General features: G+C 40.9%; 1 protein-coding gene across 1 annotated transcript in view; it reads right to left on the bottom strand.

The window, feature by feature from the left end:
- Window positions 1-3,530: 3,530 nt before the first annotated feature.
- Window positions 3,531-20,497, bottom strand: part of LOC126458586 (23 kDa integral membrane protein-like) — a 53,570-nt gene continuing 36,603 nt past the window's right edge. The window contains exons 3-5 of the mRNA XM_050095727.1: window positions 19,986-20,156; window positions 11,904-12,086; window positions 3,531-3,970 (exon numbers count right to left, since the gene is read on the bottom strand). Coding sequence (XP_049951684.1) covers window positions 3,878-3,970; window positions 11,904-12,086; window positions 19,986-20,156 — 447 coding nt within the window. The 3' untranslated portion in view covers window positions 3,531-3,877. The remainder of the gene's footprint in view (window positions 3,971-11,903; window positions 12,087-19,985; window positions 20,157-20,497) is intronic.

Here is a 20,497-nt window from a genome sequence, read left to right as displayed (position 1 = left end):
CTAAGCACCAAATTAGATCTGGTGTTAAATTCTTTAAGACTAAGGGCAAACCTTTTTTATATGAAAACGCAGATTATATTCACTTGTGTTAATGGTAATTAGTTAAATGTGAAAAATGAATTTTAAGGAGGCAGATGGTGAAATAATAGTAAAATTATCCCAACTTGCTTCATCACATACCAAATATCAGAAACAAAGTAGTCAGTGAAATAGAGAGAAAAGACAGCAAACCAACCCATGGTATTTAATGCATAATCACCAAACATTTCCAACTCGCCTTAGGTCAAGAAATAGTTTTACCCAATGGACACTACTGGTAGAAGGCCAACCAGAGACCCACCACCTATCTTTGTGGTTGGACTCTCTGCAAAATACAGACCTGCACCTGCACCTCCACCTGCAAATCACACAGAGGCAGCAACTACAGTTTAGTACACGGAGAGCAGTGAACATGTTAAACCTTGAGTGGGCACATCTATGTATAAAGTGCGCCAACCACAAATAAAATGGTTTTGCGGGGTTCCATTGTTGTTTCATAGTTGTGAGCCTGTACCTATTCCTTCATTATTGCTTCAGCTAACATGGAGGTAAATTCTGTTGTCATATGTCCAAGTGAGCATCAGAATATAAAATACAATGCCAGCTAGGCGAGAAACATTTAGGATTAGTGAAATAAAATGACCCACACTGTGAGCTAGCAGCACAATCCCATGATGTGACAGTTGTCTAGGAGGCAATTAGTTATCAAATAAGCAGTTGGCTGGGATCTTGTGCAACTGTGCTTTTTAATGTGTCGAGTGGGTCATTACTGTCTCTGTAACATCTGTCAGTGGCAACAGAATAATATAATGAAAGTTTATTCCATAATTGTTTAGTAAAACAATTTTAGGTCATATTATGTAAGTCTAAATTATTGTTGGTTAATTAAACTAAGATTAAGCTGTGATTTTGCTCATATGTGTTTACCTTGGTAACATCGTGACAGCTATTCTTCACTTGTGTACAAAGTGTGTCACGTGCCCACTGGTGTTATGGAAACAAATGGGCCCACTCGAGGGTTAAGAACAGGAGTTGCAGAATGCAAAGTAAACACAGTTAAGTAGGGCTACTCTGAAAATGACCAGTGTGAATGAGGAGAAACATAGATGACTGAATGTTTGCTCATGTATCCACAGTTGGAGCTTGTTTACAGAGTGGAAGACCTATTTTGGTGCAATGAAAGAGCCATTAAATCTGCAAGGGTTTGGAGGAAGAGAGTTTAGGTGTTTCGCCCAGACACAAAAAGTAAAGTAAAGTAAGTATCTCACTAGAAATTCTTATCTTCTTTCTATTATTCTTCTATTATACTTCATTGACTGTCCTTATATCTTTGTAGCTTCTCATTAACCACATAATTATGACTGAACTTGTAACACCATAGCTCTACTGCTCTACTGATTTATTTTGCCTTTTTGTTTTATTTAATATTACATCATTGAGTTTCTGTAAATGTTGTTGGATTGAATCCATACCATGAGAGTGTTTATTCTTTTCTCTGTTATAAACTTTGATGTCATTTAGAATGTGGGGAGTTTGACCTATGTAATATGTACGAAATGAGCAAATGATATGTTTGTGTCTTTTTCACTTAATGTCTTTGGTTATCTTTGAGATTGAATAATTTTGTTTAAATAATTTTTCGTAGAACTACCAATATATGCAAATGTTCTGTTTTATTTAATATGTTTGTTGCTGTTGTGTAAACTGCTGACCTTCACATAGGGTTCTTAGTTATTTTGTATGTAAAAGGTGTTATGGTTCCCCTCGGGAACAGAATTGTGTAGCACGCATAAATTGTGGTTGGCTTGGGTAGAAAAGGTGGAACCAAGAGTCAGTTGGGGATGAGCTACCAAACTATCTACTGCTCATGTAAGAGTTGTGTATTGTGCTGGTTCTGAGAGAGGCTTTTCCTGACACTTTCAAATGCCTCGGATGGATGGATAAAGAGCTGGGACTATTCTGGAATTGGTATCTATCATCGACACTATGAAATGACAGAGTCCAACAATTTTACTTGCCGATCCACCTACCAACATGCAATTGCCACCACATTGTGCTATCACTGTAATGGAACACTACAGTAATGTACAGTGAAGGATCAGCTCATTGGATGTTTTAGTGTGCGCAAATATAAGGAAACTTTGACTGAACTCTTGTACCTACCGTGATATATCCTCAGTCACTTATCCATTTAGGGTCTCTCCCACGCTAAAGTGTTTACCAAGTGTTCTTTATTGGAGGCATATTAAAATTAATATGGCATTAGAGTGTGCTAAAAATAATACTGTTTGTTGAAAGGATCTTACAAATATCTCAGATTTGTGTTTCACTGCAGTAAAAGTTCAGAACTGCACCTGTTGAGAGTTATATGTTCATGCTTGCTAAGTACTTTTTTCTATAGAGTATTGAAAGTATGTTTAGTTTGCTCTGCTACAGTGGTCAAGATTAAGAGCCCCCTCCATTGAAAGTAGTCCAAATGTACAAAGTTACTTAATTATAGCAAGTTTCAATTACTCTTGCTACCCAAGTGAAATTCTGTACAATATTGGGCTCCTCTTGTGTATTAAAAGTGCATATTAATAGCATAACAGGACCTAAAGTTTGTCTATTGTGCTCATGCTAGATAATGATTAATAGAAAGACCACTATTTATGAAAACAATAATTTCTTTATTCAAAAGACAGTGAGAAGTAACCTGTTAATGAATTCCATTTAAATTTCATTCTAAGTAGAAAAGTATTTAGCTGAGGGAGACTTAACCTATTTTCCAGTGAACAACACTTACTATTTTTTGTCAGATAGGAAAATGTTTGAAAAGTAATACTGAACCTATGTCCAATTTATGACTCTACAGCGAATATTAATAGTAATGTTATAAAGACCATTCAGTTTGAATAAGCCCTGAAAGTAATAGTGTGTATTGTTATCTATTATATTTATGCAAATAGTTAGTTCTGGTCTGTCAGCTCCAACCTTACCGTGAACATATGAAGGTGTCAGAGTTCATTACACTCTCGAGTGACAAAAGTATAGGCAGTGTTTGTCCATTTAGGTTACTCACATCCATTTTCTTGAACAAGAATGTTACTCATTCTTATGCCTAATTAGGCTGGCGACCGTTTTCTTTATTCTTTGAACTGTGTAGATAGGTAAAATATTGTTTGTTACTGTTTAAATATTTCCGTAATTCTGACTTTCACTTCTGATAAGCCACCTCCGTTAGGTATATCATGGTCAACACAACTAAATTCCTTTCACAGGGTAACAGTGCTCTGCTTCTTTATGCTGTAATTGCTTTAATAAAAATAATTTCACTATACGAACTGCATCCAACTTAGAGGTTATGGTATAGTAGTAGCAGACGGAAGTGTTATAAACTAAATGGAAGTTTGTAGTTCTGTAACAATGATGTGTATTTCTTGATTCATATTTTTTCTACTATTTTTATTTTTTAAGAAACAGATACAAGTGATTCACAATGTTCTGGTTAAGCTCATATTTACACACATACAAGTAAAATATTTACATCTGTTATAACTGTCCATTGGTTTTCCACACACACAATTTTTTTTGTGTTCTTGATATATAAAATCATCTGGAGACAATGCAGAAGTGTCAACAGATACATACTGGAAAATTCAGAAACTGTCCAATGATTTCTGGATAGTATTTTATTAGATGCATTTAAAATAGAAATGTGCAAACCAGTTAATGCCTAACATTAAAAAACTGTGACCACAAAGTGCCAGTGGTAATTTTCAATAATAACATTGCATTTTAGTACACAAAAAGCAAATGTTGTTAATTTTTCAATACAAGGTGTGCACTGACAAAATTTTCACTCATTTCCACCACCACTGTTTCCCCCTCCACCATCAACACTTTTCTTAATGGACGTGGCCATGAACAATGCCAGGACTATCCCAGCAAGCTGAAAAAGAAAAGAAACATTTGTTAAAGCTTGAGAAGAACAGTTACAGTTATTCACGTAAAAATTTTATTATTGCTTATAGTTGAAAGGAGAAACTTTTGGTAGCAGCAATATACCAGTTACTTTGTTATCTATATGTTTTATTCAGCAATAATTGAAAAAAGAATTGATCTGGGAGCACAGTATTCAACTGCTGTGAATGCTTATAACAGGGATTAAAAAATGCTGATAGCATCAGTGGAATACATCATCAATTTAAATGATATACTTATTATACACTTCTGTAATACAATAAAGGTCACATGTGACAACGCACACACATTTGTGTAAAGATAATTAATTCCAATGTCATAAATGGTTCACAACAGTATTAAGAAGATTTTTTTTCTTTTTCTCAGTTACTAAGGAATAGTTTTCACTTTTAAAGGCCTTAAACAGTTCAGGGAAGTTTTGGCTAGCTGCAGCACTTTTTCCCTGCAAATCCCCAGCATATTAGAAATGAACCAGTTTTCTGAGAATCACACTCAAACAGATAAACAAAGGCTCGCAGGATTTTTTTTCATTACGTTTTCAGATCTAGGCAGGACGTGTAGCAGTTGAGTCTATGGTCTTTTATTTGAGAAGAAAGGAGTTCAAACTTCTGCTTTGCATGTAGAATTAGTTTTACATCAAACACAATAAATCAGTTGAAACAAATATTCATTTCATTCATTTGGAAGATTAGGTTAGGTTATGTTAGGTTAGGACATGCCAGATTTCCTTTGCCAACATTATTGAATCAGAATTTGTGTAAATGTGATTTATTTTCAATTATATTTTCTCAGCAGGTGTAAACAATCACATGTCTGTCCTCATAATAATTCACAAACATGACAATAGCTTCAAGAAGAAAGAAGGAAGCCTCAAGGTGAGCAGGTCCCAGGTCTCCATGCTGTGGTGAACGAGTGCTGCAGGTAGCAAGGGGAGAACTACACCAGACATGACCATGGAAAAGCCTTTGGATGTTGGTGTGCCAGGTACATACAATCTAAGGCTGTGAGCTCGACTCCAGTCCACTACCAGAGAAGAAGGGTGAAGCTTTGATAATGCCAGCCACTCATAGCAGCGAAACATCAGAAAAGTCAAAGATCTGCTGAAGAAGCCGAGACAGATGCCAACAGCCAGTTTCTCACCTCAGAAATAATGTGTATACCAAAAAGAACCATCAGATTTTAAAAAAAATAATAACTATTAGGTTATTTGAGATATGTGCATGAACAATGTACTGTTGAAAGAGCAAACTCTCGAGTTTAAAGTAGTTCCTGCTAGGCAGCAGGAGTGTGCACCCACTTCAGTTCTAGTAAAAATGGTGTTGGGACAAAACGAAACATTTTGTGTTCTATGTTTTGCACAGTGCATGTCAGTAATAACTGTTCAGCATGACTTACGTACTAGGTATGGTGTGGATTCTCCTACAGCACAGAACATTAGACGATGACATGACCAATTCTGAGAACCAGGTTGTTTGTGTAAAGCCAAATCGCAGGGCCAACCCCGAGTGTCTGACACAGATGATAAACACAGCTGTCATGCATGAGAACTTCCTGCATCCTTGAGAACTTTTTTTCCCACAGTTGGAGACTGATCTGAACAATTTCACTTACCAACAGGATGGGGCACCACCACACGGGCATCTGGAAGTGCGGGACTTTTTAAATCAAAGGATTACTGAACAGTGGGCCACTCGCACTGTACCAAATGATTCAGCCTGATATTACTGGCCTCCAAGGTCACCGGACCAGACTGAATGTGATTATTTCTTGTAGGGGTTTATAAAAGACTGTTTATGTGCCTCCATTACCAACAACATCGAATGAACTGAGACATCACATAACAGTAGCTGTGGAAGCTATAACTCAAGATATGCTCGCTCCAGTATGGGAACAATCTGAATACTGCATTGATATACTCGTATGCTGTGCATCTCAAGGGGGGGCATATTGAACGCCTATGAAAAGGCATGAAAAAAAAACTTTTCGAGTTTCCTATTTATCAAAAAACAAAATTCATTGTACATGTTTATTAGTTTCAGAAATACGGACTGTTTTTGATACACTCTTTACATCAAATAAAAATAGATAATCATCTACGTTTTTCTTTTCTCTTGCGGGCACTCACAAACTGGTAGACTTCTAATGATGAATGTGGTTCCACAACTGGTCTGTATAGAAATCATTAAGAGCATTGACTGATCACTGTAAATTTCTCAAGTTTGTGATTTTGATATTCTTATGATTTTGGAAGCCTGGCACTTTAATTAGTCATTAGTTATATATGTATCACGAACCTTCCATTTTCTGCTGATTCTTTGAGATGCTGAATTCTTTTTTTGACCAGCCACATCACTACACTGTCAATATTATTATACAGGGTGGTTATAAAAAGTCAGAAAAGCTTGTAAGGATGTCCCATTGTAAGCTGTGCTGAGAAATAACTGTTAATAAAAAAAATCGATAGGTTGTCGTTTCCGAGTTAATCAGCATGGAAGTCAGCCAGTCAGGCCATTGAACGCTTAAGTTCAAGGGGCTCGCCATAGATGATGCACCGAACGTATTCTTCATTTGGTTTCCTAAAACCGAACAAGAGAGTGATATAAAAACTGTTTATGGTAAGGTAGACCAAAGGCTGAGCAGTCTCGAACACTATCTGAGACTTGTTATTTGGTGGGCCTTTTACACTACTGGCCATTAAAATTGCTACACCATGAAGATGACGTGCTACAGACGCGAAATTAATCGACAGGAAGAAGACGCTGTGATATGCAAATGATTAGCTTTTCAGAGCATTCACACAAGGTTGGCGCCGGTGGCGACACCTACAACGTGCTGACATGAGGAAAGTTTCCAACCGATTTCTCATACACAAACAGCAGTTGACCGGCGTTGCCTGGTGGAACGTTGTTTTGATGCCTCGTGTAAGGAGGAGAAATGCGTACCATCGCGTTTCCGACTTTGATAAAGGTCGGATTGTAGCCTATCGCGATTGCGATTTATCGTATCGCGACATTGCTGCTCGCGTTGGTCGAGATCCAACGACTGTTAGCAGAATGTGGAATCGTTGGGTTCAGGAGGGTAAAACGGAATGCCGTGCTGGATCCCAACTGCATCGTATCACTAGCAGTCGAGATAGGCATCTTATCCACATGGCTGTAACGGATCGTGCAGCCACGTCTCGATCCCTGAGTCAACAGATGGGAAAGTTTGCAAGACAACAACCATCTGTACGAACAGTTTGACAACGTTTGCAGCAGCATGGACCATCAGCTCAGAGACCATGGCTGCGGTTACCCTTGACGCTGCATCACAGACAGGAGCGCATGCGATGGTGTACTCAACGACGAACCTGGGTGCACGAATGGCAAAACGTCATTTTTTCGGATGAATCCAGGTCCTGTTTACAGCATCGTGATGGTCGCATTCGTGTTTGGCGTCATCGCGGTGAACGCACATTGGAAGCATGTATTCGTCATCGCCATACTGGAGTATCACCCAGCGTGATGGTATGGGGTGCCATTGGTTACACGTCTCGGTCACCTCTTGTTTGCATTGACGACACTTTGAACAGTCGACGTTACATTTCAGATGTGTTACGATCCGTGGCTCTACCCTTCATTTGAACCCTGCGAAACCCTACATTTCAGTAGGATAATGCACGACCGCATGTTGCAGGTCCTGTACGGGCCTTTCTGGATGCAGAAAATGTTCGACTGCGTTCCTGGCCAGCACATTCTCCAGATCTCTCACTAACTGAAAACGTCTGGTCAATGGTGGCCGAGCAACTGGCTCGTCACAATACGCCAGTCACTACTCTTGATGAACTGTGGTATCGTGTTGAAGCCGCATGGGCAGTTGTACCTGTACACACCATCCAAGCTCTGTTTGACTCAATGCCCAGGCGTATAAGGGGCCGTTATTACGGCCAGAGGTGGTTGTTCTGGGTACTGATTTCTCAGGGTCTATGCACCCACACTGCATGAAAATGTAATCACAAGTCAGTTCTAGTATAATATATTTGTCCAATGAATACCCGTCTATCAACTGCATTTATTCTTGGTGTAGCAATTTTAATGGCCAGTAGTGTACATTTGCGTGCGATTACTTGATTGGCAGGGAAATGGCACAACGTATCGAATTTTTTTCTTAACAATTATTTCTCAGCACTGCCTATCCTGCAACACGCTTACAAACTTTTCAGACTGTTTCTGACCACGCCGTACATATAGCTCATGCCAGGGCGGTGACACTTAGCCTTAGTTGGTCGGGTCGTATGTACCAGTTCATCATAAGGGGTCTACCAGTTTACGAGAGCCCGCAAGAAAAAAGAGAAACGTAGACGATTATCTATTTTTACTTAAAGCTAGGCTTTGCGCTAATATTCTACGTAAGTCACAAGCGTCTCAGGTATGTTTCAGGGTGACGCCATGTACAGGATGTATCAGAAAGGACTTTACAATTTTTAAAATTGGTACAAACTTATTCATACGACTTACACACTTGATCTGGGTGGCATCTTTAGGGAAAATAAATAAAATTTTGACTCACTTGTTACGATAGTACAGTATCGCTGCACCCCAGGAACTAGCGGAAGTTCAAGCAAAGGATTCCACCATCGGTCCCAAGTATGATCCCTGAATGTTTTGCTTTGAAGGGTCGATGTCTGCCACAACCGTGCACCGTAAGTTTTGTACATAGTATGGTAAAGATCGACCCAATTGCATCTATGAGTGCCTTAAATAATTTTGTGAAAGTGGATGTTTGATAAGACATGGCTAATCCTCGGATCACCCCCGAGCGTCTGACAACGCCATAGAGAAAGTGAGTCAAAGCTTTATGAACAGTGCAATATCGAAATGGCGTGCTTCTCGAGAGCTGAGCGTCCCATATATGAATTTTTGGCGTGTGTTAAGAAAACGGTTACATCCCCACCATCCGGGATTTCTTAATGTCCTCTTTCCTACTAAGTGGATTGGCAAGGGTGGGTCAATTGCGTGGCCCAGACATTCACGGAACCTTACACCTCTTGACTTTTTCTTTCGGAAATTTATCAAAGATGCACTGTTTGTTCCAACTTTAGCGGTTTCTCTACCATAGCTCAGCGGTAGAATCTACCTCGCAACTGAATAAGTCGCGCCTGACGTGGTGCAACTACTTTGGCAAGAAATCGACTTCAGATGGGATGCGTGCTGCGTAGCTGATGGAAGACATGATGAACTTGTTTGGATATAAGGTAAAAAACATTGATGTAATTTGCTCTAAAGTGACACCAAAGCTATGTTTGTAAGTAAATTGTTATTGTTGTGGTCTTCAGTCTTGAGACTGGTTTGATACAGCTCTCCATGCTACCCTATCCTGTGCAAGCTTCTTCATCTCCCAGTAGTTACTGCAACCTACATCCTTCTGAATCTGCTTAGTGTATTCATCTCTTGGTCTCCCTCTAGGATTTTTGCCCTCCACGCTGCCCTCCAATTTGTGATCCCTTGATGCCTTAGAACATGTCCTACTAACCGGTCCCTTCTTTTTGTCAAGTAGTGCCACAAACTCCTCTTCTTCCCAATTCTATTCAATACTTCATCATTAGTTATGTGATCTACCCATCTACTCTTCAGCATTCTTCTGTAGCCCCACATTTCGAAAGCTTCTATTTTCTTCTTATCCAAACTATTTATCGTCCATGTTTCACTTCGATACATGCCTACACTCCACACAAATACTTTCAGAAACGACTTCTTGACACTTAAATCTATACTCGATGTTAAAAAATTTCTCTTCTTCAGAAACGCTTTCCTTGCCATTGCCAGTCTATATTTTATATCCTCTCCACTTCGACCATCATCAGTTATTTTGCTCCCCAAATAGCAAAACTCCTTTACTACTTTGTCTCATTTCCTAATCTAATTCCCTCAGCATCGCACGACTTAATTCGACTGCATTCCATTATCCTCGTTTTGCTTTTGTTGATGTTCATCTTATATCCCCCATTCAAGGCACTGTCCATTCCGTTCAACTGCTCTTCTAGGTTCTTTGCTGTCTCTGACAGAATTACAATGTCATCGGCGAACCTCAAAGTTTTGATTTCTTCTCCCTGGTTTTTAACACCTATTCCGAATTTTTCTTTTGTTTCTTTTACTCTTGCTCAATATACAGATTGAATAACGTCGGGGAGAGGCTCAACTCTGTCTCACTCCCTTCCCAACCACTGCTTCCCTTTCATGTCCCTCGACTCTTATAACTGCCATCTGGTTTCTGTACAAATTGTAAATAGCCTTTCGCTCCCTGTATTTTACCCCTGCCACCTTTAGAATTTGAAAGAGAGTATTCCAGTCAACATTGTGAAAAGCTTTCTCTAAGTCTACAAATGCTAGAAACGTAGGTTTGCCTTTCCTTACTCTTTCTTCTAAGATAAGTCGTTAGGTCAGTATTGCCTCACGTGTTCCAATATTTCTACGGAATCCAAACTGATCTTCCCCGAGGTCGGCTTCTACCGGTTTTTCCATTCGTCTGTAAAGAATTCGTGTTAGTATTTTGCAGCTGTGACTTATTAAACTGATAGTTCGGTAATTTTCACATCTGTCAACACCTGCTTTCTTTGGGATTGGAATTATTATATTCTTCTTGAAGTCTGAGGGTATTTCACCTGTCTCATACATCTTGCTCAACAGATGGTAGAGTTTTGTCAGGACTGGCTCACCCAAGGCTATCAGTAGTTCTAATGGAATGTTGTCTATTCCCGGAGCCTTGTTTCGACTCAGGTCTTTCAGTGCTCTGTCGAACTCTTCACACAGTATCGTATCTCCCATTTCATCTTCATCTACACCCTCTTCCATTTCCATAATATTGTCCTCAAGTACATCGTCCTTGTATAGACCCTCTATACACTCCTTCCACCTTTCTGCTTTCCCTTCTTTGCTTAGAAGTGGGTTTCCATCTGTGCTCTTGATATTCATGCAAGTGATTCTCTTTTCTCCAAAGGTCTCTTTAATTTTCCTGTAGGCCGTATCTATCTTACCCCTAGCGAGACAAGCCTCTACATCCTTACATTTGTCCTCTAGCCATCCCTGCTTAGCCATTTTGCACTTCCTGTCGATCTAATTTTTGAGACCTTTGTACTCCTTTTTGCCTGCTTCATTTACTGCATTTTTGTACTTTCTCCTTTCATCAATTAAATTCAATATTTCTTCTGTTACCCAAGGATTTCTACTAGCCCTCGTCTTTTTACTTACTTGATCTTCTGCTGCCTTCACTATTTCATCCCTCAGAGCTACTCATTCTTCTTCTACTGTACTTCTTTTCCCCATTCCTGTCAATTGTTCCCTTATGCTCTCCCTGAAACTCTGTACAACCTCTGGTTTAGTCAATTTATCCATGTCCCATGTCCTTAAATTCCCACCTTTTCGCGGTTTCTTCAGTTTTATTCTTTTGCGTTTTCATAGTTGTAAAGTTCTTTTTGATACACCCCATATTGTTGATAGTTTCATTGTAGAATGATGGAATTTACCTCTGCGGTCTCTTTCCTGATATTGTAGAGAAGTGAGAATAGTGTTTCACCATTTCTCCTCCTTTCATTTCTAATACTACTCATAATAACTCTAACCTCCACAAAGATTCACACAGCCACATTTACAGGACACTTTGGTGGGGAAAGATGAACTATATATTAGTGTTACAATGTGCCCCACTCGTATGCTTGAATGTCTATCAAAAAGTTTGGATTCGAACTGCTTAGCAAGCAAATAAGCATTACACAAAAATAACTCTCCTTCTGAACACGTGGTTCAGAAAGATCATACAGGTATAAAGTGGTAATATCAAGTGTTAATTTAGATATTAACTATAAAATCAATAGTAGGGTCTAAATATTATGAGAATGATAAAATTAACTTATTAAGATTATTTACCTCAATGAAGGCAATGCCGATACCGACTCCCGCTAGAAGCACTGCACTGCTCTTCACTTCATCCTTCAGTTTCTCTAGACAACCGTCTGTGTAAACTTTCAAGCAAAGGTCTGGGTCTGCACAGCAGGATTTTGGAGGAGAAGGCTTCCATTCTTGCGAATTTTCTACACCGCAACATGTAAGCTGTGAAGATGAACATTAAAATCAACTGCATTATTGTAAACAGCATAGTGCAAGATTCTTACTGACTAAATATTGTGTTTGTTACCTTTAAAGTGAAATTCTCGGTGAAGATACACATTAAGTCTCCAAGCGTAGTTCTACGTGCTACGCAATATATATGTAAGGTTAACAAAATTTTCCAGAGTTTCCAGCAGTGTAAAGTGGTTAAACGACACGAGCTTTCGGACGAGTGCTTCTCGATTATTGTCAAGTGGTGTCTGTAATGTCGTTGCTGTTTCCATTTCCATGAGACCACCTGTGACGTCACTGTACCCATTCCAGCGCCACATGAGGTAATGTTTACGTTTCACGCCGGCTTCAACCTCTCGATGGCCGAGTCGCAAGCTTGAAGCTATGTTTCGTTACAAACCGCTGTCTTTATCGAGAGAATTGTCAGATATTTTTATCTTTACTGCTTCTTTTATTTTGCTATCCCAGAAACCATTTTTCCATTTAATGTTAGATAATTCGTAGAATGCAATTTGGTTTCCGTTTCCCAAAGCATGTTCTGCTACCATTGTTTTCTCGGGATGCCGTAGTTATGGTCATAGGCAGAAACATTTCTCATGGTGGTCTTCAGTTGCTTACAGAGTTTGCACGATATAAAACTATTTACGCCCATATCTCGAGCCTACATAATCTTCCATGGGTATCATGGGTTTTTGCTGGGGACCTGAATCAATTATATGCCTCTTAAGAGGTATTCGTGTCGCTGAACCACAGAAAACAAAAGGAGAGCTCCTTCGTGTCCTCCTTACGGCCCTTCTGCTTACGTGTCATCGATGAAATGACTTACAAAATTTCAGTTGTTGTAACAGTTTTTTGTGTTTTTGTGTTCGGTGACGCTAGCCTGGACAGCAGTGATGCGACAGGCAAGGCAGTAACACGGCTACGTGAGGATGGAAGCAACAGCCATAGCGGATTTTTAAATGACGTCATTCCGCTTTAGGCTGTTGAAATAATATGTACTGCGGCTACAGTTTTGACAAAGCTCATGTCAAGTACTTTGGGATGTTGTAACCCACTCATTAACATGAAGCTGTGACAGGTTGTAACAAATTTCGCAGCAGTGTAAACGCAAATACCTGTGATAGTGTAAATTTATCCACACTTTTCATACAAAATGTTAGTACACGTTAGAAAGTTGGTGAAATGAGAACAGACATGTTAACACCTATGTCAAAATGTTCGTGTAACTTACATGGTAGGTGGATCATAATAGCGAAAAAGATGTAAACTTACAAAAAGCATTGTGATCCATCTACCACTCATGTTACACGAAAAATTTGGCCTAATTGTTTGTCACATCTGCTGCCATTTCACCAAATTTCTAACGTTTGCTCGCACTGTCTATGGAACAGCGGCCAAAGTTACACTGTCACAAGTATTTACGTTTACACTGTTGGAAACTATGTTCCAGCATGAAGCAGCTTTATGTTACTGAATGGGTTACAACATCCCGCAATGCTGAAAAGTGACCATGGGTCGAAATTGCAATCGCAGTAAATAATATATTAACATCTTAAAGCGGAATCACTTCATTTAAATATTTAACGAACACTATGGACCCCATCATCATCAAAATTCTAGCAACAGGACAGTCACCTTTTGACAATGGCCGAGAAACTCCCATCCTAAAGCTCGTGGATACTGAACCAGTTGATGCGGGTGTAAGCCTGAAATAATGTTATCAGTTCATGTCGCTGTGAGACAAAGCATTCATACAGACATAACAGATGCCGTCAATTTGAGAACAGTGAGGGAAGTTACCGTACTCGATACTATGGGAAAGAGCTAAATCCTTGATTTATTTTGATAGTTCTGGTCAAGTCAATACATCCATAGCATATCAAATTAATTATATAGCACAGCGTAATTATGTAGCAATATTATTATGTTACATACAAAAATAAGCACATAATTGTATGGCGGAAAGGATTACCCTCTGACACTCATCACGGACATTTACAGTGTGCTAATGTGAATGTAAACATAATAAAGCATTCTTCCAAAACCATTTCCAATATTTCTTTCAATGCATATTGCGACTGATAATAGATGACCTTACTATAAGCTTATTACAAGAGACACAATGATAAATACAGACTGTACCTCATCTCAACAAATTCCGTAGATTTTTCAGAGACACAATGATATATTGTACCTCAACTCAACAAATTCCGTAGATTTTTCAGGGATTTTTTCTGAGTGTTTTATTATAAGGGATCCATGCTCTCTAGTAGCTCATTACAGAAAAATAGTGTAATTATTATTTGTCCGCCGGCCGGAGTGGTCGAGCGGTTCTAGGCGCTACAGTCTGGAACCGCGCGACCGCTACGGTCGCAGGTTCGAATCCTGCCTCGGGCAGGGAAGGGTGTGATGTCCTTAGGTTAGTTAGGTTTAAGTATTTCTAAGTTCTAGGGGACTGATGACCTCAGAAGTTAAGTCCCGTAGTGCTCAGAGCCATTTGACCATTACTTGTCCACTTTGTTACCCCATTTAACTTTGTTTTTTTGAAAATGTCTTCACAACAGTGAAACAGCCTCTTATAAGCAATCACCAAAATGTACAACACAGAGTAATACAACACCTATCAGTAGACGCAAAGTACTGCGATGTGGCTACCGTCACTGCGGAAGCTGCTGACTTAGTGGTGTTATGCTGTTCTTCCTCTGCATTCAGTGTACGATACAGGATATGCACATAGGCCAGCTCTCTGTCGGTAAGTCTCTCTATACTGCTGTGTGTCACTGCCAACGTACAGCATACCCAACACAGAAGCGAGCTGTGCTGAATGCAAACTTGAGGCCGAGGAGTAAAGTGAACGTTGCTGTTGTCAAGAGCAAGTACCGTGGTGCGGGTGAATGAAACAAGTTTGTGCACAAGCAGGTTACACAGTGCACACAGTTGACAATTGCGCTGTTATGCAGATATTTCCAGAGAAATATAGATACGAGGATAAATGGAAGAAGAAATCAAACTAAATACAATTATCAACCACAAACTGCCGCAGACCACGTACATATTACAAAAAAGATCCCTGAACGAACTGTGAAATATAGCCGATGAAGTTAACGTTCAACCCCAATGTATGAAACAGTAGTGACTTCACATACCACTCAATCAAATGTCATTGTGACGAATAAGCAAATGCGATTCCTGTAAATTATAGAACTTCACAGTACATTTTGCGGTGACACCTAAGTAATTTGTGTTAATACATAAGCTTTTTGGACTGTGATTGGCGGTCAGTTTGTGAGGTTGTGCATCCTCCCCCAGACAATACGAGTAGATCCTATGAACAAGTAGATTTCGCAGTCGGGAGGGCCTTCAGCATGACTAACAAAGTAAGTCTGGTATTTGTAACACTTAGACAAAGTGCTATACATCGTATAGCGAAGCAAGACACTATAGGATTCACACCGTTTTACCTGCTCCATAGTCGCGAGGCTGAGGCAACAGCGGATACATTATTTCAGCAGGTCGTTATTCAGAATGACTAAGTTCGCTATTTTTGTTATGTGTCCGAGATTCGATGTACTGTTGTAACACATGACAAGGAATCGAAAACAGGAATCGCACTCATTATAATGACATTTTTAAATAGTGAGAAATTCTAAATGTACCATGATAGTACATCTACTAACCTGTTACGCATATTATAAAAACCTGTTAGTAAGTATTGCACTAATAGTACTGAATAGACATCGTTGGAATCACTTGTTGAGACAAAGTAGTGGTCGATAAGTTAAAGTATAAAGAAGGACTGGGAGAGAACAGAATGTCCGAAAAGATTTTGGTGTGTAAGGCTAATGACTCGATATAATCTTACCCTATAACCAATGTGGAGGAGCAAGAAAATTCCAAGAAATGTAAATCTACTATCATTATTCCACTACATAAGAATTCAAATGGTTCAAATGGCTCTGAGAGCTATGGGACTCAACTGCTGAGATCACTAGTCCCCTAGATCTTAGAACTAGTTAAACCTAACTAACCTAAGGACATCACAAACATCCATGCCCGAGGCAGGTTCGAACCTGCGACCGTAGCGGTCTTGCGGTTCCAGACTGCAGCGTCTTTAACCGCACGGCCACTTCGGCCGGCTAAGAATTCAACGAACTGCCTTGAGACACAATTGCAGATTTCTGCAAATAATATGGCAGTGTTCATAAATTGAGCGTTTACCGTATCGTGAAGAATCAAGGTAGATTAGAATAAAACGTATTGCTGACGTTAGCAGGTCAGCAATAGCTCAATTGGGCAGGGTTCTGGAAGAATATTGTCCAAGGCTGTGTTAAAGGAATGGTCGAGTCATTCGTAAAAAATGATTTAGAGTAATCATGAACCTATGTCTGCCTCCGATTGTGAGTGGCCAGCATGCACGATTATCATGCAGAGGAGCTGGTTTCAGTTGCGAGTACTGCATGGCATTTCCATGGTAGGAGGACTAAAACGGGGAACACTCAGTCTCGTGGTGTCGACAGAGATACTACTTGAGGGAGCAGTAACAGATTCAGTGGCTGGGGAGCAGACAACGATCGGGAGAACGGTGTGCTGACTCCATGTCCCTCCATTCTGCACGAGAATGACGTCATTGACAGAAAATGACACAGTGGCTGTTTGCCATTGAATGATCCGTCAGGGTTGAAACTTGATGCTGATGTGAATCTATCGAATCGATGTTATGTGGTGATGAAATCTTCCAACCACGTCAATTGCTTCCGGCCGTGAGTTCCTCGACTATTGTCAGGTTGTGACTGTCACTATATTGCTGCTGCCGTTCTTATACAGGGTGTTTATAAATGAATATTGGTGATTTAACGCTTTATAATATTTATTATATTAAACTTGCAGTTATAAATGATATGTCAAATGAAAGAGCAACTCAAACAATTTTACCAAGAACCTTATAAATGTTAAATGTGAGCATCATTTGTCACACGGCACATCAAGTTTATAGCCGAGTTCTTCCCAAACGTTGATAATTGTGTCTTCAGTGATTGTAGCAACAGCTGCTGCAATCCGGTTTCTTAATTCAGGGAGGTCTGCTGGTAGCGGAGGCACATACACACGATCCTTGATGAAGCCCAAAAGGAAAAATTCGGATGGCGTTAGGTCGGGTCAGCATGGAGGCCATGCAAAGCAAGCCCTTTCATTGGGCTCCTTGCAACCTACCCAGCGCTTGGGTACAGTGAAGTTCAACCATTCACGTACTGTGCTACGCCAGTGAGGTGGCGCACCATCTTGCTGGAAAATGAAGTTCTCTGGCGCATCTTCTTCAAACTGAGGAAAGAGCCATTGCTCTAGTGAATCAAGGTAAAAGTGCCAATTACAGTAGGTTCACCAAAAAAGAAAGGCCCATAAACTTTCCGCCAGGATACGGCACAAAAAACAGTCACTTTAGGGGAATCGCGTTGCATTTGTACTACCTCGTGAGGATTTTCTGAGCCCCAGATGCGCACATTGTGAGAGTTAAGATGTCCACTAAGGTGGAAGGTCGATTCATCACTGAAGACAACATGATCCAGAAAATCTTCATTGTCATGAAACAACATTTCGTTTGCGAAGTTGGCATGCAATCCATGGTCTGCCGGCTTTAGAGCCTGTAAATGGTAAGGATGTAGTTGTACGCGTTTTCTTAAAACTTTCCAAACAGTCGACATGGGAACTTGTAATTGACAACTAGCCTTCGGGGCTGATTTCTTTGGGCTACAGGTGAACGACTCTCTCACTCGCTCAACAGTCTCTTCACTAACTCTTGGTCGTCCTGTGCTCTTCCCTTTACAAAGGCAGCTGGTATCTTCAAACTGATGATACCATGTACAAATGTTATTATCACTTGGAGGATCACAACCGAACTTCAGCCAGAATGCACGTTGCACAGTAACTACAGATTCGGTCTATGCAAACGGCAAAATACAAAACGCTTTCTGTTCATTAGTCGCCACTTCGCTACTACCGCTTTCTAGCGGTTGGTGACGGAAACATTGCGCGCTGCGCATGCGTTCTGAAGCCAAACACAACTGTTTGAGTTGCTCTTTCGTTTGACATATCATTTATAACTGTAAGTTTAATGTAATAAATATTATAAAGCGTTAAAACCCCGATATTCATTTACAAACACCCTGTATAAGAACGGCAGCAGCAATATAGTGACAGTCACAACCTGACAATAGTCGAGGAACTCACGGCGGGAAGCAATTGACGTGGTTGGAAGATTTCATCACCACATAATATCGATTCAATAGATTCACACCCGCATCAAGTTTCAACCCTGACGGACCATTCAATGGCAAACAGCCACTGTGTCATTTTCTGTCAATGACGTCATTCTCGTGCAGAATGGAGGGGCATGGAGTCAGCACACCGTTCTCCCGATCGTTGTCTGCTCCCCAGCCACTGGATCTGTTACTGCTCCCTCAAGTAGTATCTCTGTCGACACCACGAGACTGAGTGTTCCCCGTTTTAGTCCTCCTACCATGGAAATGCCATTCAGTACTCGCAACTGAAACCGGCTCCTCCGCATGATAATCGTGCATACTATTACTATCACAGGTCCCATGCAAGCGCAGGAGAGTGTCTGCCATAGCATAACACTTCTCCCACCAGCCTCCGTCCGTCGCCAGCTGCATGTTTCGAGCCGCCATTCACCTCGATGACGGCGTATGTAGAGACGACCATCAATCTAGTGTAGCAAAAATGTGATTCACTCTAATAGCAGTCAAGTTTCCATTGATCTAGTGTCGAATCCCGATGGTCCCGTGCCCACTGTAGTCATATTTGATGACGTCGCTGGGTCTACATATGAGCACTTAGGGGTGGTCTGCTGGGGAACTCCATGTTCAACCACGTACGATGAACAGTGTACTCAGAAACACCAGCATTGCGCTCTCTTGGCAGAGATGCCACAGATCACGTCTATCCTACTTTACAGAGCAAACAAGCCTCCGAACCCCACGTTCTGTGAAGAGTCGTGGACGTCCAACCATTTAGCGCCGAGTGGCAGTTTCACTATCCTTCTACCTCTTTCCGTAGACTCCTACGACAGTAGCACGTGAAAACTCGACCAGCTTCATTCATTTCGAGATACTCATTGACAGACTGCGTAGTAACAATCTGCTCTTTATCGAAGTCGCTTAGCTCAATGGATTTCCCCTTTTGCTGCCCACATCTTCCCCATCCGTGTCTGCTCCGCTTACATACTTTTGGCCCGCAACGCCACCAGTCAGCTTACAACGTAACAGTGGGCGGTGGTCGTAATGTTCTGGCTTATCAGTGCATGCTCAACTTTGAACAGCAGAAGTGCTGTGTCGTGAGACTTTTCTATCTAAGTGGCAGTGAAAATGAGAGTAAACAACTTACTTATCAGCTACGCCCGTGATTTTCAACCAAGTTCCACGTGGGATGCTGCGTTGGCGCAAATTCGGCCAGGGCACTTGCTAGTGGCGAAGGCTCCAAGAAGAATGGACATTACCGTATTCTACACTACCAGAAGAATACTGCAGGACAGCAGTTCCGAATGTATGAATGATCATTTGCTACAGGAACACAGATCAATGCTGTTCAAATTAGTGGTACTAGAAACCACAGCCAAAAGAACGACACTGTCCATTACTTACGCGCCATATGGGGTAAGTGGGAAAATCCAACTAACACTCTACACTGTTCATATCATCAAGAGTAGAGGCATCGCCTCACTATTTTGGGTGACACGAGAAATTAATTCTGTGTTCGTGAATGAGGATAACAACAAAATATCCAACGAAATCCTCGGTCAAATATTGTTTTGTGACGAAATGAACTAGTTTTTTCTAGAAGCTGAGCTGCTGGTCTTACACGGAAAGGGATGCCACGTACCTCCGTCTGCAGGCGGTCCCAAGCGGTCTTCTCGATGGTGGAGTTCTGGTAGTGCTTCTGGGAGTCCTCCATGGACGTCTTGAGCACGTCCTCCAGACGGTCCTTGCTCGCCGCGGCCGCAGCGCCCGCCGCCAGCTCCGCTATGAACACCGCGCCCAGCAGCGCCGCGTACTGAAAGCAAGACATACGCTGTACTTCCTCCGTCTTCTTATTGAGAAGATAGAGAATAGGCTATCTCATGTTGCGATGCAGAAATAACTCCTGAGCAATATGCAACAATAGTAACCTAGGATATTTGAAACTAATCGCTTATCTTAGTGTATCCCCGATGCTCAGTCATTTGGAACGGTAGAAATCAGTTGATATTTCGGCAGACCATCATGCTCCCATTCTCAGGTGATCAAACTAAGATTTGAAGCGTGGATGATTACTTATACAAGGTGAGGCAGTTAAGACAGCCCCCCCCCCCCCCCCCCAAAGTGGCGGAAGTGTTGCCGGTGCAAGATTGTGTA

This window comes from Schistocerca serialis, chromosome 1 (genome assembly GCF_023864345.2).
Source record: "Schistocerca serialis cubense isolate TAMUIC-IGC-003099 chromosome 1, iqSchSeri2.2, whole genome shotgun sequence".
Classification (NCBI taxonomy): Eukaryota; Metazoa; Arthropoda; class Insecta; order Orthoptera; family Acrididae; genus Schistocerca; species Schistocerca serialis.
This window is presented reverse-complemented; position numbering and strand designations above follow the sequence as displayed.